General features: G+C 52.6%; 4 protein-coding genes across 6 annotated transcripts; 2 read left to right on the plus strand and 2 right to left on the minus strand.

Annotated features, from left to right (window-relative positions):
• Positions 1–1,136: 1,136 nt before the first annotated feature.
• Positions 1,137–15,933, minus strand: Necab3 (N-terminal EF-hand calcium binding protein 3). Of its 3 annotated transcripts, none has more exons than XM_021156305.2 (13): positions 15,609–15,928; positions 13,938–13,962; positions 12,483–12,591; positions 11,787–11,812; positions 11,534–11,631; positions 4,182–4,318; positions 3,798–3,916; positions 3,562–3,641; positions 3,431–3,484; positions 2,980–3,092; positions 2,769–2,846; positions 1,987–2,078; positions 1,137–1,899 (listed from the first exon to the last, which is right to left on the minus strand). In XM_021156305.2, the coding sequence occupies exons 1-13, from the start codon at positions 15,708–15,710 to the stop codon at positions 1,871–1,873; spliced, it is 1,062 nt and encodes a 353-aa protein (XP_021011964.1). In that variant the 5' UTR covers positions 15,711–15,928; the 3' UTR covers positions 1,137–1,870. The 3 variants fall into 3 exon arrangements, with proteins under 3 accessions (XP_021011964.1, XP_029330559.1, XP_029330560.1); XM_029474699.1 differs by having other exon boundaries at positions 1,195–1,899; positions 3,562–3,677; positions 15,609–15,929; XM_029474700.1 differs by lacking the exons at positions 1,137–1,899; positions 1,987–2,078 and having other exon boundaries at positions 2,806–2,871; positions 2,952–3,092; positions 3,562–3,677; positions 15,609–15,933.
• C2H20orf144 (chromosome 2 C20orf144 homolog) lies at positions 5,586–6,781 on the plus strand. The gene is made up of 3 exons (XM_021156309.2): positions 5,586–5,807; positions 6,058–6,117; positions 6,273–6,781. The coding sequence occupies exons 1-3, from the start codon at positions 5,682–5,684 to the stop codon at positions 6,678–6,680; spliced, it is 594 nt and encodes a 197-aa protein (XP_021011968.1). The 5' UTR covers positions 5,586–5,681; the 3' UTR covers positions 6,681–6,781.
• Positions 8,611–10,192, plus strand: Actl10 (actin like 10). The gene has a single exon (XM_021156308.2). The coding sequence runs from the start codon at positions 9,052–9,054 to the stop codon at positions 10,090–10,092; it is 1,041 nt and encodes a 346-aa protein (XP_021011967.1). The 5' UTR covers positions 8,611–9,051; the 3' UTR covers positions 10,093–10,192.
• A 1,316-nt stretch (positions 15,934–17,249) lies between the features above and the next one.
• E2f1 (E2F transcription factor 1) lies at positions 17,250–26,946 on the minus strand. The gene is made up of 7 exons (XM_021156429.2): positions 26,692–26,946; positions 21,607–21,697; positions 21,088–21,307; positions 20,207–20,359; positions 18,138–18,252; positions 17,823–18,042; positions 17,250–17,727 (listed from the first exon to the last, which is right to left on the minus strand). Exons 1-7 carry the CDS (start codon positions 26,944–26,946, stop codon positions 17,480–17,482), a joined length of 1,302 nt encoding a protein of 433 aa, XP_021012088.1. The 3' UTR covers positions 17,250–17,479.
• Between the last annotated feature and the right edge of the window lie 212 nt (positions 26,947–27,158).

The raw sequence follows: 27,158 nt of genomic DNA on the forward strand, positions 1-27,158 counted from the left end.
GCTCTTCCAGAGGTCCTGAGTTCAATTCCCAGCAACCACGTGGTGACTCACAACCATCTGTAATGGGATTTGATGCCCTCTTCTGGTGTGTCTAAAGACAGCTACAGTGTACTCATATACATAAAATAAATAAATCTTAAAAAAAAAAAAAAAAAAAAATTAAAAAAAAAAAAAAAAAAAAAAAAACTAAACCAGTACCCAAGGAACCATACCTGAGTTGTCCTCCGGCCCCCACACACTGAAACCACAGTATGGGTAACACATCTCTCCAAGGGCCCATGTGGAACAGGAACAGATACTGGCTGCACACTCTAGAGCCAGCTGGATTTAGGTGGCTGGCCCAAGGCATCCAGGCCTCTTGAAGCCATTGGAGAGAAGCACAGAAAAGGCCAGTCTGCACTCCTGCCAGCAGAGCTGCTTTTCTGGCCACACCCCAGCGCCCAGCAAAGATCTGGCAATCAGACACAGGACATGAATGAAGCAGCACTCAGACCCTGGCTACCAGCCTTGGCTTAAATCCTATTGTAGCTTCCAGAATGAAGCTCTTTTAAGGGCCCCGCCTTCCTGGCTGCACCCCCAGTCTTCCTTCTCTCCCCTGGTCTCAGTAGCCATCTTGTTTGGCTTCCATCGGTTGACTGCATTGACTAGTCCCTGCCACTCCAAGCTTGGGACACCTACATTCGAGACAAGAGACATCCATTCCATGCTTGTGTGATGCCACGCACCGCCCTATAGAGTACCACTTTAGGTGTCACCTTTGGCTACTCCTCAGTCTTGTCCTGGAGAAGCCCCCCTGGCCAACTGTGGCTGGTAAGACTCTTGAATATGCTATTAGACAGTGGAGAGGACAGGCCAGCCTGGCAGGCTCTGCATGGGACAGGTCCCCTCAAGGAATCCAGCCAAACAAGCGCTTTGAAACACTGAGGCTTTGTAGGGAGAAGCTGAGCCTAGGCCAGATCATTCCTCTTTCCCAGACAGGACTCTGGAAGGAGGGTCTGGGGGAGGTACAGCCTTTAGCTGAGTGAATGATGAGAAGGCTCCTGCCAGTGTGGCAGCTCGGCTGGGAACCAACTGCAGCTCTAAAGCTAGGCTTTCTTCCCTGAGTCAGAGAGAGACAAGGGAGAGAGAGAGACCACCACAGGTGACTACCAGCTTTATTGCCTCTGTGCTCAAGGCCCAGGCTGGGGTTCAGAGATCTCTTGATGGGGGGTGGGGGGGTGGGGGCAGCAGGCAACTCTAGGCCCAAATTATTGCTACTCTGCAAGGTCTTCTTGGGGCTTCCCTTAGTACCCTGAGAATGGGTGGGATAAGACATGCAAATGATATGCAAATGACATGCAAACCGACCCAGTATCTTCCAGAGGTCTCTGGTACAACCACTGATGGTAGAAATTTTAGGGCTGACCCCATGGGTCTCTACACTATAGACTGAGTTGGCCTAGCCTCAAGGGTCAAGGTTCCAGGGTTTGAGGGGGGAGGGGGGGTGTCCCTGAGCATCAGTCCTGGTTCTGCCACTGGTTGAGGAAGAACAGAAACTTAACCCCAAAGCAGCAAGCAGAAAGCAGGACTCTCCTAGGCAGCCAGAGAGGTGAGGGATCTGCCTGGGTCACACAGCAAGGTAGAGGGAAGGGGGACCAGAATCCGGGTTTCCGGAATCAGGCAGAAGCCCAGGTGCTTGGAAGCTACAAACAGTAAAATAAATAAAGCAAGCAAATGGCCTAGCTCCTGATCCCTGGGCTGAGAGACCCTCTACCAGCTGACCAGGCCTTTAGCCTGGTAACAGGCAGGTCCCATGATTTTAGTGTAGAGTCGACCAGTGCAGAGGGCTTCAGAGGGCAGGGCTGCAGTCTCCAGCTTAAGCAGAACTGACTCAGTTATTATTCATAATCCACCAGGAGGCTGTGGATGAGAGGTTGGGGAGTCAGGAGATAAGGGGGGCTCCTCTCCTGGGTCCCAGAGCTGTGTGGAGCACAGGGGTATGCGCACCTGGGAAGAACACAGTGGTGAGAGTGTCCGGGGCCTGCAGGTGATCGATGAGGGTGCGCTGGAAGGCCTTGCTGCAGGGTGACTGCTGGTGCCTGGGAGGCAATGGAACAGACAGAGGCTGAGTCATCTGCTCTAAGATCAGGGCTCTAGGTCATTCACACTAGTCCAGCTCCTGGACTCAAGGCACCCACCCTTCAGTACTGCTTGTAGCCTAACTGGGAACAAGGTACCTCCATCACTCGGCTACTGCCAGGACTAAATGAAGGCCCCTAGCACAGGGGGCACACTATACATCAGTATTGTATTGAATCTGGAGGGTTTGTGTTAGACTGGGTCTTGTTATAGGGTCTAGCTCAGGCTAGCCTTGAATCAATCATTGAGCCTCTGCCTCAAGGGCTGGGATCATAGGCTGGCGCAACCATGGCCAATGTGTATGATTGGTTTGTTTTGTTTGTTTGTTATTTTGGTTTTTGGTTGGTTGGTTTTTTGGATATTGGTTTTGGTTTTGGTTTTGGTTTTTGGAGACAGAGCTTTGTTGAATTTGCAATGAGACCCAGATTGGCCTTGTGGTCTGAGCCTCTGCCTTCAGGGTTGACATAACCGGCATGCACTCAGTACCTAACTTGCATTTATTCCTTACACATCATCTCATCTGGGACCCAGATGTGTTAGGTTAGTTATTTGAAGTCACACAGCCAGTGATTAGGAGAGCAGGACTTGAACCTGGTCCGACGTCCTCCAGAACCCCATCAATGTCAGATGTTAGACCACCCACCACTCACCTTCTCCAGGAGGCTTCGTCCTGCCAGAACTCATACAGGGTGAAAGCAGCATTGTCTAGCATCTTCTGGGCAGACACACTGTAGAACCAAAGAGGTAGCCAGGCTGGACCACAGCTGTGACCACCACTGCCTATCTGCCCAGGGTACCCATCCCACCATCCCTCTCTGTTCCCACCCACTCACCCATCCCACTGGCTCTCCAGAGACTCACTGCAGACAATGGCTTTGGGCCCCTGTGAAGTTCATGTAGCAGCTCAAAGCACGATGAAATTCCTGCAGGGCATCCTCTGCCACCTGCACTTGCCTCTGCGCCACAAGGATGTGCTGGCAAAAAAGCAGCTAGTCAGGGGACAAGCCAAGCTCAGGGTATAATCAAGTCTTCCTAATGTGGTCCAGATCTGCCCCCTGTGGGATCAAGTCCCCACAGCCAACAAGACCTCTCAGCATCTGACTCCATCCTCCAGGCTACTGACCAACCCTCACCCTCTGCTGTACCACCTCCCACTGTGCCTTCCAGCTTCCATTCCTACCTTAGGCCTGACTTTGACAGGTACAAATGAGAGAACAGAAAACCTAAGGTAGCCATAGAGTGAGAACCAAAACCTAGCACCTGCCTACCAGATCTGGGTAGACAGATCTTTAATACTCTTTCCCAAGCTCACCGAGTCAAGCCCCTTGGTAAGGTCCTCTTCATGCATGGGTTCCAGCCGGGGTGCCTGCAAGAGACACAGAACATAGACCGAGCCTCTAGTATGTATTGGCGTGGGCAGGCACTGGCTACCCAGCCTCTCACCTTGCACTCAAGCTGGTCTATGAGCTCCTGGAGGCGGTTGACCTGTAGCCGCCACTGCAGCTCAGCCTCTGAACTCCGCCCTGGCAGAGGGACCAGGAGGACATCAGCCAGGGCCCCTGAAGGGAGGCCGCTCAGGGTGAACTGGGAACATTGGCAGAGCAAAGCCCTGAGAGAATAGGAGATGCCACATCTTTCCTGGCCCTATGCAACCAGATCCTACCCTGCCATAGGCAAACCTGTATCAGAGGATCCAGGAGACCAGGACGGTGACCAACTGATGCTCCTTAGGGCTCTGCGTCCTGCCCTCCGGCTGCCACAGGGCCTACTCTGCACTTTGATAGTTTCTTCATCCAACCTGGAAAGTAGAAGGTTAGTCCAGTGTCCCCAGACCCATAGTGTCAAGGACTGGGATTTCAGCACAGGACCAGACTTAGGTAGGGCAAGACAGGTCTCCTGGGTCTTTGAAGCCCAGCCCCCAAACCACTGACCCCTTCTCTCAGCAGATCACGACCCCAAGAATGTGGCCTCTGGAAGGCTGGATGGAACAGGACACTGAGGAGTTTGGAATTCAGGGACAACAGGCACCCACACACCTGCAGCGCAGTAGCACACTCACATACCGCTGGCCACGGGCCTGCGCCTCCAAGGTGTCTGATGCTCCCTCCAGGGAGGTCTGCAGGGCTTGTAGCTGATTCACAGTCTCCCGCAGCAGAAATCGTGTGACAAACTGGTCCACCTTGGAGGCCTGTTCATACTCCTATGTGCAGGGCAAGATAACAGGGAGCTTACCTTGCTCATGAGAGCAGCAATAGAAGTGGACAGAGCATGCAGGCCAGCACAAGCTAGTTACCACTTCCCATCTTTGTCTCCAGACAGGGTCTTAATTTCTAGCCCAGACTTGCCTTGAATTGGGATCCTCCTCTATATGCCTCCCCGGTGCTAGAATGGATTAAAGATGGGAACCACTCTGCCCAGCTTCTAAGGCCCCTTTTCCCAGTCCAGATGGACTTTGTTCATCCTTGCAGATATGAGGCTGATTCACAGGGATCATACCCTGCTGGCACACTGGGTTCTCCTGGATCTCAATTCCTCTTCAAAGTTAAGGCTCAGCCGGGCGTGGTGGCGCACACCTTTAATCCCAGCACTCGGGAGGCAGAGGCAGAGGCAGGTGGATTTCTGAGTTCGAGGCCAGCCTGGTCTACAATGTGAGCTCCAGAACTGCCAGGGCTATACCAAGAAACCCTGTCTTGAAAAGACAAAAAAAAAAAGGCTCATGCTCACTTCTGCAACAGCTAGTGAGGCCTCTCATAGAGATCTTGTATATGTAGCTTCCAACAAAATGCAGTAAATGTCTGTTAAATAGATTGTTGAGTGGAATAATGAAAGAACAAGCAAATGTCGGCCAGTATGGGGTCATATCACACATCATTTTGTACCATGTGTAAAAATGGCCTTAATGGGTTTCATTTTTGATGTATGATCTGCCTTGGCTCAACTAAGATGGTAGCTTCTGGACCATGCTTATAACAAATGGGATAGAGTAGTGCCTGAGTCCTGCCCTAAGTCTGTGGGTTCTGTTTCCATGACATCTTTTTGGTAGTTTTCCTTTGGAGGTATAAGACGATTTTCTACTGTTTGCAACCATACCTGGTTGGCAGAACCAACTTCCTCATACCAGACTCATCCCAAGAATTGTTTTTAACCATCTTAACAATTTTCAGTAACCATAATTGACTCCATTTTGTATCTGGGGCCTTGAGAGGTTGAATCTTAGCCAAAGTTAAGCAGTTAATTAGAGGCAGGTCAGGATTCAAATCAAAGTCATAGAAATCCCCCTCTACTCACCCTTAAGCACCTTATAAGCATTGCTTCATTAAAGCACTAGCCCTGTTTTGCAGCTGGGAAGCTAAGACCAGAAGAGGTCATAGACAGTGGAGCAGTGGCCAGATTCTCCTGGGAGAATCAGGGGAGGAGCAGAGTTTTGGTGTGGTGAGGTCAATTGTGAGCTCACAATACAGTTACCCTGATGGGCGGGGCCAAACTGAGGCCCCTGGCTAGAGGCAGGGCCGAGGCAGCATGGGCAGTGGCCTCTAGTGACCAGTCCTGTGACCAGTCCTATCATGGGAAACAGCAGTTCCCATAAGAGGACCAAAGCACCCAATCAGGCCAACAAGGACAGGCCACCTGACATGGACAAAGCCCGTCACAAGCAGTTCTTCAGCCATCTCAAGAGGAAGAAGCCAAGTGTGAGTATGGAGAGGCTAGAAGGGACGCTGGGTGCCAGGGGCATGAGGGGTTAGAGACTCTCTAGAGAGAGCAGGATCCCTGGAGCCCATATAGGTAGTAGTATAGGGATTCTAGAAGCAATGGCTGGGGGGAGAGTGCTCTCTCAACCAGGGATCAGGTATAGTGTCTCTGGGACCACAGACCTGAAATACCTTTACACCCTCTCTCCAGCCCACGACCTCCCAACACGCCATTTTCCCTTTCTTTCAGTGGCGAGAGGCTCCTGACCCTGCCCGGGTGGGTGAGAACCCCCGCATCAAGGCTGGGAAAGTATGCAATGATTCGTCTTAGGGTGGTCAATGGGTTCCTGTGGGGAGGCAGGGTCTCGGGGTGCGGGGCACAGTGGGGCTCGGGAGGTTGGGTCGGGCACGGAAGAAGCCTCAGGCCCCGCGAAGGCGTGTTCTTCCCTTCACACCCACCCCCAGACCAAGATCGTGCTGCTTTTCCCGCTGGACAAGCGGCAGCAGCTGGCTGAAGCAGCGGCGGGCCCATTTGTGAGGCCCGTGCGGCAAACTGAGGACCCGCTCGGCGCCCCAACGTGCTTCCCAGCGGTGGCTCCTATGCTACGTGGGGCAGGCGACGGCGTGGACAGGCGCGAAGGCGCGCGCGGGCGGGAGATGAAAAGGATCCTGGTGCTGCTGCTGCAGCTGGACGCACGGCTGCAGGAGGAGGGGCGTCGAGTGGGAGGCAGGGCGGGGGGCGGGGCCAAGGCCCCGCAGTGCTGGCAGCCGCTGTACGCGCACCTGCTGACCCAACGCGACGCCTGTGGCGAAGGCGACCCCCGCGAGGAGCAGCCGCGCAAGCGGCGCCGCTGCCCTCGCTCGCGGCCCTGAGTGTCTGGCACGACCCCTAGCGCCAGGACTCTGCTCAATAAAGAGCACATAGCAACCCCTGTGTCTGCCACTTCTGTGCCTGCCGCGTCCCCGGGTCAAAACTGAGGCCCCGAGCGAGTAGGAGTTAGAACAGCCACCAACACGACCTGGAGCTAGGGCTGCCTTTAACTTACTTTTCGTAGCACAAAGGTCAGCTCATGCCAAATCCGTAGACTGAAGGTGGACTTGAGCAACGCTAGGAAGAACTTGTTTCAGGCAAAGTTTTGAGGTCTCCAAGAGTCCCCAACGTTCAAAAATCCCTCTTCGGAAGAGGAAGGGTTTCAGGCTTACAAACATCATCCCAGGATGTTAGTCATGGTGGAGCTGGAACCTCAGAGTCTGCTTTTGGCTTGAACCTCTAGTCTCTCACCCTACAGCCTGTCAGCTCCAAGCACTCAGGTCCCCCAAATTTTAGGGTCCCTTAGTCAAAGCACTTTCCTCCAGAGGTACCAGTTCCATCCTCTACCATTTGTAGCCTTTTTCCAAACCACTAATCTGTGTATGGCAAATTAGTTTCCCCTGCTAGTATATAATCCTCAGTCTCTCTGCTACCCCTCCAAAGGCCAAGGCTACAATTAGTGTATGCACACCCAGCTGCCGATCCCCACTGCCATAAGTGCTCTCCCTCTGCTCCTCCATACTGACATAGCACCAGTGGCCTCTGATGTCACTTATTCCCGAGAGAAGCAGCATGCTCTGAACAGAAGCCACTGCTGGCTTTCTTGGATCCCACACCCAGCTCCAGACCAGACCCTAAAGCCACCACTCCTGACTGTGACAATACCAGCACTCAAGAGGATGGGATAGGAGTATCTTGAATTCAGTACCACAGATTGCGTAAGAAAACAAAAATTGAGCCAGGCGGTGGTGGCACACGCCTTTAATCCCAGCACTCGGGAGGCAGAGGCAGGCGGATTTTTGAGTTCGAGGCCAGCCTGGTCTACAAAGTGAGTTCCAGGACAGCCAACGCTACACAGAGAAACCCTGTCTTGAAAAACCAAAAAAAAAAAAAAAAAAAGTCTTACACACTGAAAATGCTTCACCTGGGGCTAGAGATGGCAGAATACCTCAGCTCACTAGAACCATAAGCTATGCAATTAAGACTGCACTTGTGTTACTATCCACAGGCTGGAATTGTGCTGAAAAATGTGTGAACCATACACAGTATGTGTCTCCCTACTCAAGAGCTAATTGCCCTGTCAAATGTTATCAGCACATGCATGCTTGGCTCAAGCTGGCTCCATCATCTCCCCTACAACTGTAATTGGGAACTTTAAGAGACCTTCCCGGGCTGGTGAGATAGCTCAGTGGGTAAGAGCACCCGACTGCTCTTCCCAAGGTCCAGAGTTCAAATACCAGCAACCACATGGTGGCTCACAACCATCCGTAACGAGATCTGGCGCCCTCTTCTGGAGTGTCTGAAGACAGCTACAGTGTACTTACATATAATATAATAAATAAATCTTAAAAAAAAAAAAAAAAAAGAGACCTTCCCAGTTATACCTATATGGGCAGATCCTGTTCCTAAGACCTATTTTGCCCCTGTGATCCAGAAAATATCCAGGATCTCTGTAATAAGATCCTTATTTTAGCATCTGAGTCTTCTATTTGCAACCAACATGGTCTATCCAGGAGGCAGGGCTCATTGCTGTCTTTAGGAGTTAGAAACACCACGGAAGAGACTTGGACTTGCTTAGGGTTGCTATGTGAGCTTCAGGGCTGAAGGGCTCAGGCCAGACCCCATGCGGCTGTCACACAGGGAAAGTACCTGTACATCTGTAGTTTCTCTTTAGAACCGAGAGTTAAAGTGCTGGACAACTAGCCAGAGCACATAAATACTCCAAACAGACAGATCCTTAACATGGGCTCCCAAATGGCTGCTGCCATCAGCCCACACAAGGGGGCGGAGGAGGGGGTGCCTGCAAGGCTGAGGTCATAATGAGCCCAATCTAAGTTCCTTCCCACCTCTACATCCCGGTAACTCTAGCCAAGCTAGGTGACGTGCGAAGAGAGCTGCCTAGGAAGGCTGGGATTCTGGGACCCTAAGGAAGAATCAAGTCTTGACTAATAGTGACACTACTTTTGAGGTAGTGCCACAAAAAGGAATCCCTACTCTTAAGAGGCGGAGCCTTATAGCCAAAGGCGGAGCTGAGAACTAAGAGGGCCAGTTATCCACCCTGAAGGCCCATAGGGCTTCGGGGCACACTGAGCCCTGAAGGTGGCGTCGTCGGTGCACCGGACTCGCCGCGCCCACAGGCTGCCTTCATTGGACCACGTTGCTGTGGTAGTGGACCAAGGCTCGGGCTTCACCAAGGCAGGCTTCGCTGGGGAGATGAAGCCGCGCGTTGTGCTGAAGAGCTCCAGTTTGATGCCCAGTTGGGACCGGCCTGTGCTGCCAGGAGCACCGGGTTGTGAGCTGGCGGGCGGCGTGGCCCGTGCGCACCCTATCAAGCATGGAGTAGTGGTGGACTGGGACGCACTGGAGGGACTGTGGGAGCGCCTAATGGTGGGAGGCCTGCAGGTCCACCCCGAGCAGTGGCCTGTGCTGGTGAGCGACTCGCCATCAGCACCACCCAAGGGCCGAGAGAAGGTGGCTGAGCTGCTGTTCGAGGCCCTAACAGTGCCTGCGTGCCACATGGCCAACACGGCGCTGCTGGCACTCTGCTCCATAGGAGCTTTCAGTGGGCTGGCTGTGGAGGCAGGCGCGGGCGTGTGCCACGCCACACCCATCTACGCAGGTCACTCATGGCACAAGGCCACCTTCCGTCTGAATGTGGCAGGCAGCACCCTGTCGCGCTACTTTCGAGATCTGCTGGTGGCAGCATGCCCAGATCTTCAGCTGCAGGGCCTGTCCCGCAAGACCGTTACACAGCTCAAGAAGCGCTGCTGCTATGTGTCCCTAGATTTCCAGGGTGATATCTGTGACCCTGCCCGCCACCAGAGGGCCTGTTTTTGCCTAGGCAATGGCTGCTACGTGCGCCTCGGCAGCGAGCGCTTCCGCTGCCCTGAACCCATCTTCCAGCCAAGTCTCCTAGGCCATCCTGAGCCAGGACTGCCCACGCTGGCCTTCCAAGCACTGCAAAAGATACCCACAACACTGCGGACACGGCTGGCCAATACGGTGGTGCTAGCTGGAGGTTCCACCCTTTTCCCTGGCTTTGTGGAGCGCATGAACCTGGAGCTGGAGGCACAGTGCCGGAGGCATGGGTACCCGGCCCTGCAGCCCTGTCTGGTGGCTCATCCCGGGCGGGACACAGCTGTGTGGACTGGAGGATCCATGATGGCCTCCTTGAACTCCTTTCAGTGCCGCTGGATGACTCGGGCCATGTACCAGGAACACGGCCCTTTGCTGGTGCGAGACGTATTCGATTGAGTTTTATATTGAACGAGAATAGATGGTGCCACCAGGGGGGACTTCAGGAACAGAGGCTGCACCTCTGTCCTAGCATGGAGAACCAGATAAACAGATTGCCGTGTTCACAGCTGGCAGGGTTCTTGTATGTGAATGGGCTGCCCCTTTCCCTCTCTGAGCTAACCCTGAGCCTCCTTTTTGCTTTCAATTGAATACCCAAACCAGTTTAGAGAATGCCAGTTCAGCAGGGCCAAACTTAAAGAACAATACTTGAAAAAACTCTTACATGAGGGAACTAGAAGTCCTGTCCCATGATGTGTGCTCAGGTGACCCCTGACGGTCTTATTTTTCCTTTTTCTGCAGAAAGTGGGGTCAGAAGGCAGGAGTATGGTGCAGTACCTGGCAGGTGCAAGGCCTTGGGTTCTATCCTCAGTACCAAAAAAGTTCATTCAGGTCAAACCCAGGCCTGTCACCTCCTAAGAGGACATCTTTTTCTGTTTATTGAGATAGGATCTCACTCTATTGCCCAGTCTCAGGCTTAAGCTGTCTTTAGGTAGTGGTAGTGTGAAAATCCCAGCACTCAGGAGGTAGAGGCCCATGGATCTCTGTTTTTGAGGCCAGCCTGGTCTGCAGAGCAAGTTCCAGAATATCCAGGAATACCCAGAGGAGAAAAAGTATAAACTACCTGTTCTTGGCAAAGATGGTTTTTTTTTTTTTTTTTTTTTTGGTTTTTTGAGACAGGGTTCCTCTATGTAGCCCTGGCTGTCCTGGAACTCATTTTGTAGACCAGGCTGGCCTCGAACTCAGAAATTTGCCTGCCTCTGCCTCTGCCTCCTGAGTGCTGAGATTAAAGGTGTGCGCCACCACGCCCGGGTTGGCAAAAATGGCTCTTAACACATAAAAGGAGGGTTACTTTTGTTTTTGTTTTTTGGTCACTTTCAGGGTCTGGAGCTCTGGCTGTCACCATTTGTCTACACAGGTTATAGCACAGGCTAACAAACTAGGCATATACACACCTACCATCTCACATGTCCTGAGGTTAGGCCCTGCCTCATTGTCTCCATGTACCTGTGGACCCGTATAAACTCATCTATGTACCTATTGGACCCTGGTTTGACAGCCCCCAGCAATTATAATAGGCCAACAAAACCTATGTTGCCTGCATTGTTTTGGGCACAGGGGACAGAGCAAAGAACAAAACATGTCTGCCTCCTCCTCCCCCAACAGGGTCTCCTCTCTCTAGCCAGACTGGCCTGACACTAGCAGCAAATCTCCTGCCTCTGCCTCCTGAAGGCTGAGAGTGCGGGTGTGAGCCACCCTGGCTACAGAAGAGAAGACTATGGCTCCGGAGGAAATGGCACAGTTGGTAAGTGGGAGTGCCAGAACTTGAACCCAACCTCCATTTCCACAGCCTCACTGGGCCCTGACACCTCAGGCTCCCCATGACCCCTCCCGCACTCACCAGCTTTGTAGTGTCCATGGCAGTGAGCACCGCACGGTTGAGAGACTCCAGCGCAGCTAGCACAGGCCGGTAGACACCCAGGTGTGTGGAGAAGTAGTCTGCAGGCCAAAGAGGTCCAGGGGCGCTGGCCTAAACCATCTCCCCAGCCCAGAATTCCTCAGCTGCTCCAGCCTTCCCATCCCAAGAGGCCAGCCCCATAAAGCATCCCTCACCACACCCACCCGCCCAGGGGCTGGGGCACAAGACTACTCACCACACAGTTTCTCTGTCTCTAAATTGCTGTGGGGGAAAGAGAAAACATCTTTGAGACTCTTAGCACCTGGGCCTGGAGAACCAGACAGATGCCTGGCTGTGCCACAGCAAGCCAGCCCCTTCTGCTGAGCCTCACATGGCATGACTGCTGGGGAGGGATTACAGGCCCTTCAGAGGGTCAGTCCAAGTCCTTGAAGCCTTGAATGCTGACCTAGTCTAGGATTTACACTAAGGAGATGGGACAGGAAGGGAAGGGAAGGAAAAGGAGAGAGCAGGGGTAGCTGTACATGTTCATGGCATGTGTCCCCAAGTGAAGAAGCAGGGAAGGAGCATACATTTGAACCAGATGTGGGCATGTGGACATGTGGGAAGCAAGAGAGTATGGATTCCTGCATCTGCATCCACAGGCAGAGGCAGGCAGAACCCAGCTGTCCTCAAACATCCTCTGCTTGGGAATAGAAGGGCTGAGCATGGTTGGTGACTCAAGTCTGGTTATTCTGAGGTCCCAGCTGGAATCAGTGTAGCAACAAGACTGGAGCTGGAGAAGGTGTGGGTGGGTTGACAAAGTTGGCACTGGGCCCTGTTGTCTTTCCCCACCCCCTGTCCTCCAGCAAGAACCTGACAGCAGGGGACACAGTGGGTTGGGATGAGCTGGCTGGGCTCTGCCACAGCAAGCTGGCCCTTCTATTGAACTCACTCAGTGAGATGATCATCGATGCCGCTGAACAGTTCCCGCAGCTCCGCAGAGCTGAGAACCCCATCAGCAAAGTAATTCTGGAATTCTTCAAACGAGAGCTTACCATCATCTGGGGAGAGACAGTCGTGGTGTTGCTATCCTTAAGTCCTAGCTACATCCTGTCCCCCTATCCAGGCTCCCCAAAGGCCAGCAACATTCACAATCACTCAGCCAGATAGCCTAGGGTTCTGACTCCAGCGGAGGCCCAGACTGTTTTGAACAAAAGGACAAGAGTTCCTCAAAAAGTATATGCTGAAAGAAACAGGGCCCACCTTGTACAGGATACATTTGGTAGGGATTCAATGTCTGCCAAATGGAAATGTAAGAGAACAGCCTGGAACACATCGGAGCACAGCTTAGGACTTACAGGTACAGTCCCTGGCCCCAGAAACTAGTCTTGCCCCAGGGTAGAAGAGACCTCCATGTTCTGACCCCAGGACCTTTCCAGGAAGTCACAGAGAAGCATGCAAAGCCTACCCACCAGCCAGACTCTACAAAGCTGCAGACTGGCTGGGACGAGAGTGAGCTCCCCTCATGGAGCAGAGGCAGAGAGTGGAAGGATAAGATGGCAATGGGATTTGCTGTCTGAATGATATGCAAGATGGGGAGGGTCTGAGCCTCTATAGCAGAAGGTATTGGGAGCAGGTGTCTTTTGGGGGAGGGTGTTGGGTTTCTTTCTCTTTTTTTTACCCCCCAAGACAGGGTTTCTCTGTGTAGCCCTGGCTGTCCTGGAACTCACTCTGTAGTCCAGGCTGGCCTCAAACTCAGAAATCCACCTGCCTCTGCCTCCGGAGTGCTGGGATTAAAGGTGTGCGCCACTATCATCCAGCGTGAGAATGTTTGTTAAGTTAATGGTCCTCACCAATGTGAAGAGACCCATGAAAGGGCAAACGCTAGGGACATAAAGAGGCTGAAACAAGAGCCTGCAGGTCCAGAGAGAGGAAAAGTGAAGGACAGATGAGTGCCCCGCCCCTCATTCAGGGAGCCTGGGGTGATATCCCACACAAGTCTGGATCCCAGGCTCACAACTGACTCACTTCTCTGAACCTCCACTCTCTTACCCGTGAAATGGAATGAAGAATTCCCACCTAGAAAGCTGTTGTAAGAACATCACAAGATCTTGTACACTACACCCATCACTGAGCTAGAGTACTGTCTTAACATAAGCTCCCACCTCCAGCCTCAGATCAACCCGCACTTTCCACTCCCTATTCTGTACACTCCAGGAAGGGTTCCTTGCTTGATCCCCCATTTTGAGCTCTCAAGACTTCAAGCTGTACCTCCAAGTCCCTAGCTCTCCTACCCTGCCCCCGCCCCACTATACCTCCAAGTCCCTGACTCTCACATTCTGCCCCCTCCAACACACACACACACACACACACACACTGTGGGACCCAAAAGGAAGAAACCACTCACCATTTTTGTCTGCTCTTCGGAAAACCTAGGGGACAAAGGGAAATAAGTGGGCACTGTGAGGGGAGCCGGGGAGACAGGGGTGCCCCTCCCAAGCCAGTGAGGCTCCAGCTTGGCAGCCAGCCCCCCTGCATTGCCTTCACCCTGCTCAGGGCAGTCCTGCAGGAGTCTCCAGCAAGGTAGTACAGGAAGCTCGCACAGCAAGCCCTAATGCTGACTCCCTCCTGCTGTAGGGCTGGCTTCGCGGTGGGTGGGTGTTCCTGGCCAGCTCTCTGTACCTTCACCTCCCACAGCTGGAGTCAAGCCCGAGTTGGCTCTGATGTAGCAGCCTTTGGCATGTTCCCAGCTTGAGGAAGGTTGGACAGATGGGCTAAGAATCATTCTGAGAAGCCTTGGAAGCCATATCAGATCTGAACGTTTCCCTCCCCACCCCGCCCCCCACCCTGACTTTATGGGTATTCTCCCAAGTCCACACACTATTCTCCACCTACCCTCACTGAACTGGCTCTTTCCCTTGTGCCTGCTTATTTTGGGTGTTCTGGTTTTCCCACTAGTATGTGAGGGAGCAGCTTAGAGTTTAACCCTTTCAGGACCTCTTATAAGGCTAACTCATCATGAAGACTGTGGGCATCTGTGTGTACACATTTGTGTAAGGAACAAGGAGGGTGGCAACGGTCTGTAGATTTTATTTGTAGAGGCAGTGATGAAAGAGACAAGTTCAAAGCCTAGACAGAACTCATATAGCCCAGGGTCCTGAATGCTAAACTCTTCCACCCAACTCCCTCAGGGTCACTGGGCTAACCAACCAATATAACCCTTAGGCTGACTCAGAGAAAGGGCTGCTACTGGATTGGGATCACACAGCAGCTCAATGCAGCCTGGCTGGGGTAATTTTGATGGGAGTGGGGCAGGAGAGCTAAGCTTGGAATGAAGACACTCCATTCACATCCCAGGGTGCCTCCTGACCTGAAACATGCCTCCTCAGGCCTGAAGGACCATGGTCAAGGTGCTGAGTCACTAGGGCTTTGGGGAGGGGGCACAACAGCCTCTTACACTGGCAGGGACTTCTAGAGTAGGGGCAGAAGAGAGCCAGGAAATGCTGAGCACATAGTAAAAGGGGGAAGAGAGGCGCTCAGAGCTAGGGCTCCTGCACTTGGAGCTTTGCCTCCAGCTAGGTAAGGTAGCACAGGAAGATTGCACAGCGATCTGAGACAGGGTAGGATGCTCTAACATCTACAAAAGGGGGCTCAAGGCCACCTGATGCCCATGAGAGGAGTCCCTTGCTAACTGTAAGACTGCCACCTTTGATCAGGCCTGAGGCTTCCGGGGCAGGACAGAGCTCCTTCAAGGTCTAGGGTCCTCTGTCCTAACAGCCCAGAGGAGACTGCCATGGAGCAGGCTGCTGTGACTGAGTGTTGACAGCCCCTAGCCCCAGTGGACACATTTAGGGTAAGGGGCAGTACTGCTGAGAAACAAGGAGAGACACGGAGCGGCACAGACAGCACAAGAAATGCAATGGCAGGAAGACACAAAGGCAGGAGGATCACAACAGCAGGGTCACAGATAGTCTAGGAGAGGGACCGAAGCAGGACCAACAGATGTGGAGGGGGAGACAGGGACACGGAAGCTTGAGACCTAGGGAGCCCGATGCCCGCCCGCCGGTGCCCCACTCACGTCCTGGAAAAGCGCGTGTCCCGCGGCAGGCGCAGAGTGTCGCGGCTGCTGGGGCGCAGGTGGCCCGAGCAGGCATACAGTGAGCAGCCCGGCGCACGCCATGGCTCGGAGGCTTGCAAGGCTGCGGGTTGCGGTTACCAGGCCGCCCAGGCTGGCTGGGGGCGGGGCGCGCGCCCATTGGCCCAAGCACGGCCCCGCCCCCACCTGGCCTCGGTTTCCCCGCCTGGAAGAGGCTTCCAAAAGGAGTGGGGGTTAAGGAGTCACCCCAGAAGTCACTGGCAATGACATCTTGCCAGAAGTCCCACAGGAACCGGCGCTCCACCCAGTCGGGTGTGGGCAGGCAAAGCTCTTAAGTGCAGGAGCCCTAAGAGATCAGACCCACAAGCGTTTTATATCTGGGCATCTGCACTTCCCTGTCAAATGAGGATAATAGTCCTCCCCCTTGGCCCCCAGGTTGTAGGGAAGTAAGCTTTGTAGATGCTCAGCTCAGAGGACTTCCACCTATGCTTTAACACAAGTCATGGCTTCCCAGTCACCCCTTCCTTCTCCCAGATCTCTGCCCCAGCACCTCTTTCAGGAAACTCCCTGGTGTTCTTACTTACAAGGCCTATAGGGAGGGAACAAAAGCTGCAACAGGAAAGCATTCGACACAAACACAGTTCACTGTGTTGCATCTTTACTAATGTTCAGAAGGTGCACAGCAAGCTGACTCTGACACTCCCTCTTCTCTACTTAGGTCCCAGACATAACTCCCTACCCACCATTGGGTCAGTTTTCTTCTCAAGGGGTTACAAACTGAAAGGAAATTAAGTCAGATGGGAAGAGGGAGTGAACATTCCCTCCAACACTAGCCTCACGCTGGCTGGCGGAAGAGTTTCAAACCCAGCCCTAACACCATCAAAACATTTATTAAAATCAAAGCAGGAGGGAACAGAACTGTTAGGAAACAAAGTGCAGACTGGAGGGTGGGGAGGACAGCAGAGGAGCACTCCAACCACAGGAAGGATGCATACCCACCCCTCCTGACCGCAGTCAGCCAAGGCCCTCACACACCCTCCCCATCTCAGATCCCCTGGATACATGTGGCTGGGGTACTGGTACAAAGGGACTGTTTCTCCAGCCCATCCATGGCTGTCAGTCTGTCTCCCTCTTTCCCAATAAATAAACTGCTTGGGCCTCAGCAACTCTTGGATAGGGATCCTGCCCTTGCTTCAGAGAACAGGGACTTAAGGTATCACCCCATATTCCCCCACCCTTTGCTTATCCCCCAGGTTTACCAGAGGCCTCGATAAATAAATAAACGCTCCATTAAAGCTTCGATCGGAAAACTTTTAAGCAGTGCTCTTGCTGCCCTCCAAACCCAGCCAGCCAAGCTGCACTACCCGGCCTGGCTGACACACAGGATTCTGGAAGCAGGCAGCCACCCTGGGCCTCACAGGGCCCCTGCAGCAAGGACACCAAAAGTGCAGTTAGAGCCCACCCCCACCCCAATGCACACACATGGATCCATGCATACATGTGGACACACCAGGATGTGTCTGCAGCACACATACAGATGTGTTCACCTTCATTCCCGGGTACACGCGCACATACACACACACACACACACACACACACACACACACACACACACTCAGACACACACCCCAGGCACACAGTGCGCAGTGTGGGGTGCATGCACACACACTGTACAACATCCTTCCCCTTTTGGTCTGCTCAATGTGGCAGCAACCAAACCCCAGAGCTAGAAGCTACTGGACAGAGGGTATGGATCGTGCTATTCCAACGAGGCAGGAAGGAGGCCCAGGGCAGAGGCTCCAAAGCTGCAGACAGGTGGGCATCTTCAGACACCCTGAATCCCTAGGCTTCTGTCAGAAATCCAGAGGGGTCAGGTCCCCAAAGTCACAGTCAAAGAGATCTCTAATGCCCTCACCCTCCTCGAGACCAAAGTGATAGTCAAGGGCCTCGTGGGGTGGGGAGAGGCTGATGAACTCCCCAGGGAGGAGCCCAGAGAAGTCTTCTTTAACATGCTCCAGGAGTGAGTCAGCAGCCACCAGTGGTGACAGTTGGTCCTCTTCCATGGGGACCCTCAGGTGGCCCATCCGTGGCAATACTGCTTCTGGAGAAAGGAGGCATTACAAGTTAGGAGAGGCCCAGCAGGAGAGGGGCTGCCATGATTGCCTGCCAAATACTACAAACCCTGGCCCTACCTACCTTGCTCCAGGCCCAACAGGGATTGACTGGGATCCAAGGCTGGGGATGTGGAGGGAGGTGATGGTGGAGGCCCTGCTGGGCCAGAGTCTGCAGTCCTGTCCTCCCCAGAGGATGTCTCCTGGCATGAGGTCTTCCCAGGGCTAATCCCGTCCGCACTCTCCTCAGGGCACAGGAAAACATCAATGGGGCCTTGTTTGCTCTTAAGGGAGATCTGAAATGTCTGGGTGGAGGCGCAGGCAGAATAGACAGGTGAGGCCTAGTTGACCACCAGCCCAGCCTCCCTGTCTTAGAAAGGCTTAGGGCCGTTAGTCTCACCTCTGAAGAATCCACAGCTTGGAGCTGGGTCTCCGGAGGGGCCTTGATCACTATGACCATCTGTTCTGCAGGGTCTGCGATGCTGCGAAGGTCCTGGCAGGTCACATAGGCCAGGGTTGGGGGAGTCAAGGACCACTGACTCACATACACCTCCCTAGTCACTCCTTTTTGACACCCTCATCCCACCGCCTGGCACATAGTAGCTGCCCAGAATCTCATTCCTAAACTTCAACTTCCTCAACAGTGAGACTATCTACCCATCCAATTCCAAACTCATGGCTGCCTGTGATAATTCCATATCAAAGGCTCAACAGGTCTGGGCTGGGAAATGGACAATCTTACTGATAATGATATTCACTAAAAGGCACACTTTCTAATAGTTTCTTTTTGTGAATTAAAAAGTCTTAACTTTGAAGCTACAATCAGGAACTAAATTAGTGACCAAGGAAAGGTTTGTCACTCTTTGGTGACAGGGTCTGTGTAATCCAGTGACCTGTGCTTATGCTGCGCGTCTTACTCTATAACCTCAATTGGCCTTCAGTGTTACAGTTTCTGCCTCATCCCTGGCCCTGGGATTACAAGTATATACCACCACACTGGGCTTTTCATCTTTGGTTGAGACAGGGTCTCACTGTGTAACCCTGGCTAGCCTAGCATGTGGACCAGACCAGCCTGAGTTCAGATATCCCCATGGCTCTGCTCCCTCAGAGTCTGGATTTTAAAGGCTTGTATCCCTGTTCTCAGCCTGGTCTTTTCTGTATATGTTTTCCCTACCTGAATGTGCACCACACAAGCACTTATTGCTTTTGGAGGTCAGAAGAGGGCATAAATGCACTAGAACTAGAACTACAGATAGCTGTGAGCCACCATGTAGATGCAAGGAATTGAACTTGGGTCCTCTGTAAGAGTAACAAATGCTTTTAACTGTTGAGCCATGTCTCCAGTCCTTGGCTTCTTTTAAAATGTACTACTTGTTTTTTTAAAAAAGATTTATTTATCTGTTATATATAAGTATACTGTAGCTGTCTTTAGACACAGCAGAAGAGGACGTCAGATTTTATTTTTTATTATTTTTTGTTTTTTGAGACAGGGTTTCTCTGTATAGCCCTGGCTATCCTGGAACTCACTTTGTAGACCAGGCTGTCCTCGAACTCAGAAATCCACCTGCCTCTGCCTCCTGAGTGCTGGGGACGTCAGATTTTACTACAGATGGTTGTGAGCCACCATGTGGTTGCTGGAATTTGAACTCAGGATCTCTGGAAGAGCAGTCAGTACTCTTAACTACTAAGTCATCTCTCCAACCCGTATTAAAACTTAATTTTGTGTCTGTATGTGCACACACATGCCACAGGGGTGTGTTTGTGAATGCACATGTACAGGTTAGAGGACAGCTTACAGGCATTAGTTTCCTCCTTCCACTGGGGACTCAAACTCAGGTGGTCATGATTGGCCACAAACACTTGTACCTATCAAATCATTTGCCTTTTCTCCTTTTGTTTTTTTTGTTTTTTGTTTTGATTTTGCAAGACAGGGTTTCTCTGTATAGCCCTGGCTGTCCTGGAACTCACTCTGTAGACCAGGCTGGCCTTGAACTCAGAGATCTGCCTGCCTCTGCCTCCTGAGTGCTAGGATTAAAGGTGTGCGCCACCATGCCCAGCTTTTTTCTTTCTCTCTTTTTTTTTTTTTTTTTTTTTGAGACAGCATTTGTATGTAGTCCTGGAACCGGCTCTGTAGAGCAGCCTGCCCTCAAACTCAGAGATCTGCCTACCTCTATCTCCCATGTGCTGGGATTAAAGGTGCACGCCACCACAGCCCTGGCTATTTTTCTATTAATGTGTACAATTTTGGAAATGGATATTACTGTCCTCTCTTTTATAGGTGAAACTGAGGCCCATAAAATTCAAGTAACTTGTTCGGTGTCACATGGTAAGTCAATGTAGAGCCAGGTCTTGTTTCCAAAGCCAGAATTTTTTATCATCTGAGCCCTAGGTAACCTCTATAGTCTCAGTAGTGTGGCGCCACCACTGGCCAAGTCTGCCTTCAATGCACCCTGACCAATCCAAGGATATCGCTGGGTGTCGGAGTCCTCGGAAAGCAGCTGCAGCTGTGTGGTACAGATGTGCATCAGGTGGTCCAGCTGCTGCTCACTCTCCTGCAGTTGCTGCAGGTCCTGGGTCAGGCCTTCAAGCCGCTTACCGATCCCCACCATGGTGTGGCTGCCTCTGTGGGAAGCCAGTGAAGACTTAGCACCCATCCATCAGCCCTCACCCACAAGACAGTCTGTTGCCACCACTATTCTGTGAGAAGTTGGCAAGTTCCTTTTCCTCTGTGGCTCTGCTCCGCAGCTCGGCTTAGAGTAAGACTGACACGGGCTCAGTAAAATGCCTGGTCAGTCAACAAACACCCACCAAGGAGCCAGGTAAGAAAACAATAGCACAAACATGCCATGGAATGACACAGCTGAATTAGATACAAACAATTAGAGACACACTATCAAGTAAAAAGAAAACAATACAGAATGAAGAATCATCTATCAAAAACCAAGGCAGATATGCCAGAGAAGGCAGCGGGATGCCTGGGGAGGCAGAAGGTTCAGCAGAGAAGTAGAAACAAAACCACAAATGTATAAAACCGATCTCAATGATGACAACAAAAGCTGGAATGGTGTCAGCGGTCTAAGAATGGGCAACCATGGGAGAGGGAACAGGAGACCCTCTGAAAGGCGTGTGTGCGTGTGCATGTGTGCGCTCACAAGCATACATACGGGAAACCTTGTACAGCTATAGGGAACTGGATCTGCAAGACTTGCTCGTTCCTCCCCTTCTACCACCCCTGGGAAGGTAACTCTCTTAAGACCTTGGTTTCCCAGCTGTGGGGAATGTAGGAAGCCACTGCAAGCAATTTGGCTTGGTCTGGCTGTTACCTGCCCACCTGCCTGGTAAGTACTTACAGCCACTGGATATGATTCTTGGACTTCTTGGATATGAGCTGGATGCCCTCCAGGACATTGGTGATGTCATAGATGCGCCGTTTCTGCACCTTCAACACCTCAGCTGCCCAGTTCAGGTCAACAACACCGTCAGCTGAGCGGCTCAGCAGCTCCAAGAAGCGTTTGGTGGTCAGATTTAGTGAGGTTTCATAGCGTGACTTCTCCCCCGGAGATTTCACACCTGGGGAGCAGGGGTTAGGCTAGGCGGAGGTCCTCAAACACTCAGCCTGCCCCCAACTGGCCTGTCTCCCTAGTAATGTAGAGTGGCAAGATGAAGCAAATGTCTCCCTCCCCTCAGGCTAAGCAGAAAGGCTCTGTGGCTGTTGTCTGCCAACCAAAGCACTCCTCTTGTAGCTGGGCAAGTCCCCACCTCCAAGGCCTGAGGAAGTCCTGTTGGGCAGCCTACTGGGGCCCCAGAGTGTACAACCATGTCCACACCCCTCCCCTAGTCTGGGCCTGAGAAGCTGGAGTCAATGGCACCTTTCCCTGGGTGGCGGCCTCTTCCCCGGAATGGCCCACTGCTACCAGCCAGGTACTGATGGTCAGTTTCCAGATCCAGCCTCCGTTTCACCTGTAGCAGAAACACAGGAAGATGCCCAATAACCAGGACTGAGACCATAGAAGACTTAGCTAAGGGCTTGGTATCCCAACCCCAGTCTGATGTCTGTTAGGATGCCAAGGTATACGAGCAGAGACAGATTCTGAGGGACACAGCATGAGGCTAGCATCCTACCACTCAAATCAGTCAAGTTCAAGACTGAAAGCCCAGGTTCAAAATTTATGTCCAACATTACCTCCCTAGGACTGGTGGTGTTTTTTTAAACACACCAGCAAAGAACAAATCATCACTGTAATGCTAGAGGCCCGTGAACACTACCACACAATCTACCAATTAGTCTCCTTAGCTCCTACAAATACAAGGTCTATTTAGCCCAGGCTGGCCTCAAACTTACTATGTAGCCAAGGATGACCTTGAATTTCTTATCTTCCTGCCACTAACCTCCTAAGTACCGGGCTTCCAAGCACATGCCACCAGGCTTTCGGCTTTCAAAGATAAGTGCTAACTTTCTCCCCTTAAATGTAAGCTGGGAGTGATGGTGTCACTTCTGACACTGGTCACTGGGACAGTGATGCTGCTTCTGAGGTGCTGGTGGGAGAAAGCGTTGAGCCATACTGTCAAGTAGCCCTAAAGATAAGCCCCTTTGGCAAAGAGCTAGAACTCCTCCAGGTAGGAGGAACATAGCAAACTTGGAACAAACCCCACAACCTTAGGCCCATTTGCGATTACAGCCAGGGAGCTTTCTGGCTGCAACAGGATTCCATCTCAGGCTGGAACCAGCAGCTAAATCTCCCTCGAGTCCCGACCCCACAGAGACAAGTGCTTTAAGCCACCAAGGGAGGGGACAGGTCCCCCAGGCAACTTGCCTCTAGTTTTTAACTCATTTACGTATCTATAACCATGGCAGCAGCTGGAGCTCACAACAGCTTTGTGCTCAGTGTACTCTGTTCTTTGAACTGGCAACATAACAGCTCCGCTTTACAACCTATGGACAAGTGGCAGAGCCACAATTCCTACCCAGGTCTGTCTGAGAAAGACCCTGAGCTGCTAATCTCCATGCCCTTTAACATAAGAGTTCTAATTTCACAGTATTGGGAAGAAGGACCGTGAAGTCCCAGGGATAGTTCAAAACACACTAACTGGGCCAGACTTGCTATCCTCACACCAGCCACAGGCCTTTCTCAACTAAACCCTCTCAACCTGGCCCACCACCTGTCACATTCTTTTGCCAAGAATTCCTCCCACAGCCATTATCACCCTCCCACTGGACAGGACAGCTGTCCCCACGCTGGTCTCCCTCTACATCACTCTGCCTCAGTAAAGCCTTCCAACAGCACTCCTCACATGAACTGTGGAGATGGCCTTCTCCCAATCCCCGCTCTAAGGAGATGCTGCTCTAAGGAAAGGAGGGGCTCCTATGCCCCTCCTCACACCCATAGCTGCCGCCTGCAGGACCCTTAATGAGCGATCAATGGCTTCAGAGGGCCGTTACTCTCTCTATAGTGCTTCAAGCCTGGCCTTTCCCTCCATCCATTACAAACTACTACAGATGTGTCTCTTCTCCCTGCCTACCACCTCCACTGAGAAAGTGTCACTGGACACTGGACCAACAAACCTCTGCATCCCTGTGTGCCACAAGCCTCAGTGTCAGTCAGTATGTGCTGACTAGATGTCCCCACCCTCACACTGCCACAGACTCCTGCAGACCAAGGAAGAGGACAGCATGAGATTCAGCTGATCACACACAGGCAGACACTGCTTCTGCTGTCTCTGCCAGAGCAGGGTGGTAACTAAACCCCACACATTTCCTCAGCAAACTCTTGTCTGATTGCTGGACCTATGCTAGCCTCCACCTTAGATCTGTAGCCAGGGAGAAATCCAAGTATATGCACCCCATGGGCTGACACGACCCCAAATACCCTTGCCCATCCCCAAAGGCATGCTTTAAAGTAAGAGCTCAAAGAGATGCTTGTTTCTGTCACTCATCTTTAGACAACCCTAGCACTGAGATCCTAAAACCCACAGGTGAAGATACCTTTAGCTGAATGATTCAAACACCCATTCACAGGAAGGGCACAAAAGCTTTATGCAGCCCCTGGAACAGCATGTAGTCTCAGTAACAGACAGAGGCAGGCCCAGGCCAGCACAGAATCTGCTCAGACACACAAGGAAACCACTGTGACAGGCTAACACATACATGGTCCCTTCCTGGACTAGAAATCTCAGGAGCTGTTCTCCAGTTTAGCTTCTAAGAGAGTGTGTTCCAGAAACAGGAGCGCTTCTGTGGGTGAGCCAGGGCAGACTGGTACCTCCTCTGGGCAACGTGAATGACGTACTGTTTGAACTCCTGATCCTTGTACCTCACTTAAGTACTGGAGTTTTAAAGGAGCCACCGCACATGGCTCACAACTTTTAGAACTATTAAAAACAAATGTTCTCAAGACTGGGGACTGGCAGCGTACTTATTCAGTGTGCATTCAATTCTGGGTTCAATCGCCAACAGCATTAAACGTTCACAGCGACCAGCCAGGGATTCGTGTAATAAAACAACAGTGTCACACCTAAAACAAGAGCCCTGCAGAAGAGCTGGCTTTCTACTCTAAGCCTGTCTCTTACAGACTTAATGTATGGTACCACATCCTTTCTACAGTAAACAAGAACTACGTTATAATGGGGAACCTCAGCTTCTTGCTGTTACTGTTTTGAAAGAAGGTCTTTGTAATTCGGGCTGGCTTTGAACTCAAGATGTCAATGAACCAAAATAGGCTGTTGATATTTTATTTATTTTTAGTTTTCTTGTTTGTTTGTTTTGTTTTGTTTTTCAAGACAGGGTTTCTCTGTAGCCCTAGCTGTCCTGGAACTGACTTTGTAGACCAGGCTGGCCTCGAACTCAGAAATCCGCCTGACTCTGCCTCCCAGGTGCTGGGATTAAAGGCGTGAGCCACCACGCCCAGCCTAATTTATTTTTAACTAGTTTACTTCTTAAAAGTATTTTCTTTTTAAAAGGAAATTTGTGTCTGTATGAATGTATGTGAACATGGGTACCTAAAGACGGGAGAAGACAATATCAAATCCCTGGAGACTGGAGTTAGCCATCTGTGACCTCAGTGTTGGGGCTGTGACCCAAACTCAAGTTGTCAGAACAGAGCAGCAAGTGCTTTCGATGGCTGAACCATCTATCCAGCCCAACTTACTCTAAGGTAAGGCTTCACTATGTAGCCCTGGCTGGCCTTGAACATGTGTCAGTTCTCCCGTCTGTGCTACTCCCACCCCCCATAGGATCTACACACACACATGACAAGGTAGAGAGGTAGGTCAAGGAGGAATGTCTGAACTGCAAAGAGGTGTACAGAGGTGCACAGGAAGGACCCAGCAAGTACTCACTGGGTGGAAGCCAAGCCTGTAGCTTATTTCAAGGACTGCCCCCCCAAAATTCCAGAGCAAAGTCAGTACAGGCCAAAATCCAGATTTACATTCCTGGCCTTTGGCTCCAGGATGGTGTCAACCTCTCCCACAGAAAATGTTTGCTGGCCCTTAAGTACTATGGGGGCAGGGGTTCCCTAACTACCTCTGCACCTAGCGCATAATGGGACTCACTAACTCAACAACTTGAGCAAATGGAATGTTTGGTTACTGTAGAATACCTGCCCAGGGCCCAAGCTCCTCCCTACAGGTACAGGCCCCTGGAGTTGATGCAAGGCAAGCCCTGGCTGACCCACCAAATACTGGCCGGCCTCCTCGCTGGGAGGAAAGGCCTTTAACAATCAGGAAATCCCGCTCAGTCGCTGAATGCTTTAGAAGTTTTATCAGTTGTGGGCCTCAGCCTCATCTATGAAAGGATGACAAAGTAAGGTTGCCCACAAGGTTAAGTGGGTAAAGTGCTTAGCACAGAGCCTGGCACACAAAACATCCTCAAAACAATGGTGGCTGCTATTGTTATTATTATTAGCATCTTGGTGATTCCGGAAGGAAGGCAGCACTGGGCGCTGTGCCAAGGGGGTTAAGGGGCCTACTCTAAGATGCCTCAGGGACCAGCTGCCACCCACACCCCCATCAGGAGTTGAACAGCTTCTACTCTGATACTGGGCCTTGCCCCTCGCCCCTCCTGTCCCCTCCACCCCTACAATGAAGATGGTGGCCCACTCACGGAGCTGGCCCCTGCTTAGATCCAAGTTCCACTCTCCACGTACCCAGCTGCCTTTTCTAGGCCCCCTGCCTAAAGTAGTCTTGAGCTACTTGCTTAGAATCAGGAAGAGACTTTTATCCAGGGATCTCCCTCCCACGTCTTCTCTCTCCAGGAACTGGAGGCCCCTTCTCAGGGGCCCAGCCCACCCAGTCTTCCAGAGGCTCAGGGGTCTGTCCGCCTGATTAATAAAGTTCCATGGCAACCAGGAGCTGGAAGGGTGGCAGATGGAAGGACAGGCAAAGGAAGGGTTGCAGCAGCTGGCCCAGCACCCCGCCCCTGCAGAGAAGGCCTCCCAATCAAGAGGCCTATCCCCAGAGGCCTGGAAGGCTAGGCCTGCACCTGGCAGAGCCACTAAGGAGGATCTCCCGAAGATGTCTCCAACAGTCACCCTCTTTCACCTCCAACAAGCAACTGTGCGCACTCCCTAGCCATAGGTTCTGCAGCAAGCCAGCAGACATCAGTTCAAATATCAGCCCCACCATCTGCAGCTGCGTGAAGCACTTCCCCATCTCTGGGCCTCAGTTCCTCCCTCTGGCAGATGGGCACGTGACAACACCCAGCTCACACCAGAATTGGGAATTTGGTGCCAATGCCTGGGCGTGCACTAAGCAAGCACCAGCTGGATACACGTGAGACACAATCATTAATGGATCCGACGCTCCGCTGAAGACGCCAAGGCCTGGAGCGAGGCTCAGCAAACAGACAGGCAAGGCAGTCAGTCAACGCGCGCCCCGGGGCGGAGCCCCGAGGCCCAGCCCAGGCTCCGCGCCGCCCAGCGCAGCAGCCCGTCCCCTCCCCCGCCCGCGCCTAGGGTCCGTACCGGCGGGCGGCCGAGAGCCGGGCGCGGTGCACTAGGCGCGGGTCGGGGCGCCTGCGGCGTGGCGAAGAGCAGCACGTCAGGATCGCGAGGGCCAGTGGGCGGCGCGGCGGGGCCGGCAGGGAGCTGCGGGGCGCCGACATCGGGCGCGGTAGAGATGATGACGATCTGCGAGGAGTCGAGCAGCCGCAGCGCGCCCGCCCCGAGCAGGGCCTCCAGCGCTGGCGCGTGCTGGCCGCCCGCGGGGGCTAAGGCCATGGCGCTCACGGCCCGCGTGGCCCGGGAGGCAGGCGGCGGCGGCGGCGCGGGCCCATGACTGGCAGGCCGCGGCGAGGGCTCGATCCCGCTCCGCCCCGGCCGCCGCTGCCTGCAAAGTCCGGGCCACTTTTACGCGCCAAATCCTTTTTGCCGCGAAAGAGCCACGCGCCGCCGAACGCCTCCTCCATTGGCCGGGGCGGCTGTGACGACGG

The sequence above is a fragment of the Mus caroli genome, chromosome 2 (genome assembly GCF_900094665.2).
Source record: "Mus caroli chromosome 2, CAROLI_EIJ_v1.1, whole genome shotgun sequence".
Classification (NCBI taxonomy): Eukaryota; Metazoa; Chordata; class Mammalia; order Rodentia; family Muridae; genus Mus; species Mus caroli.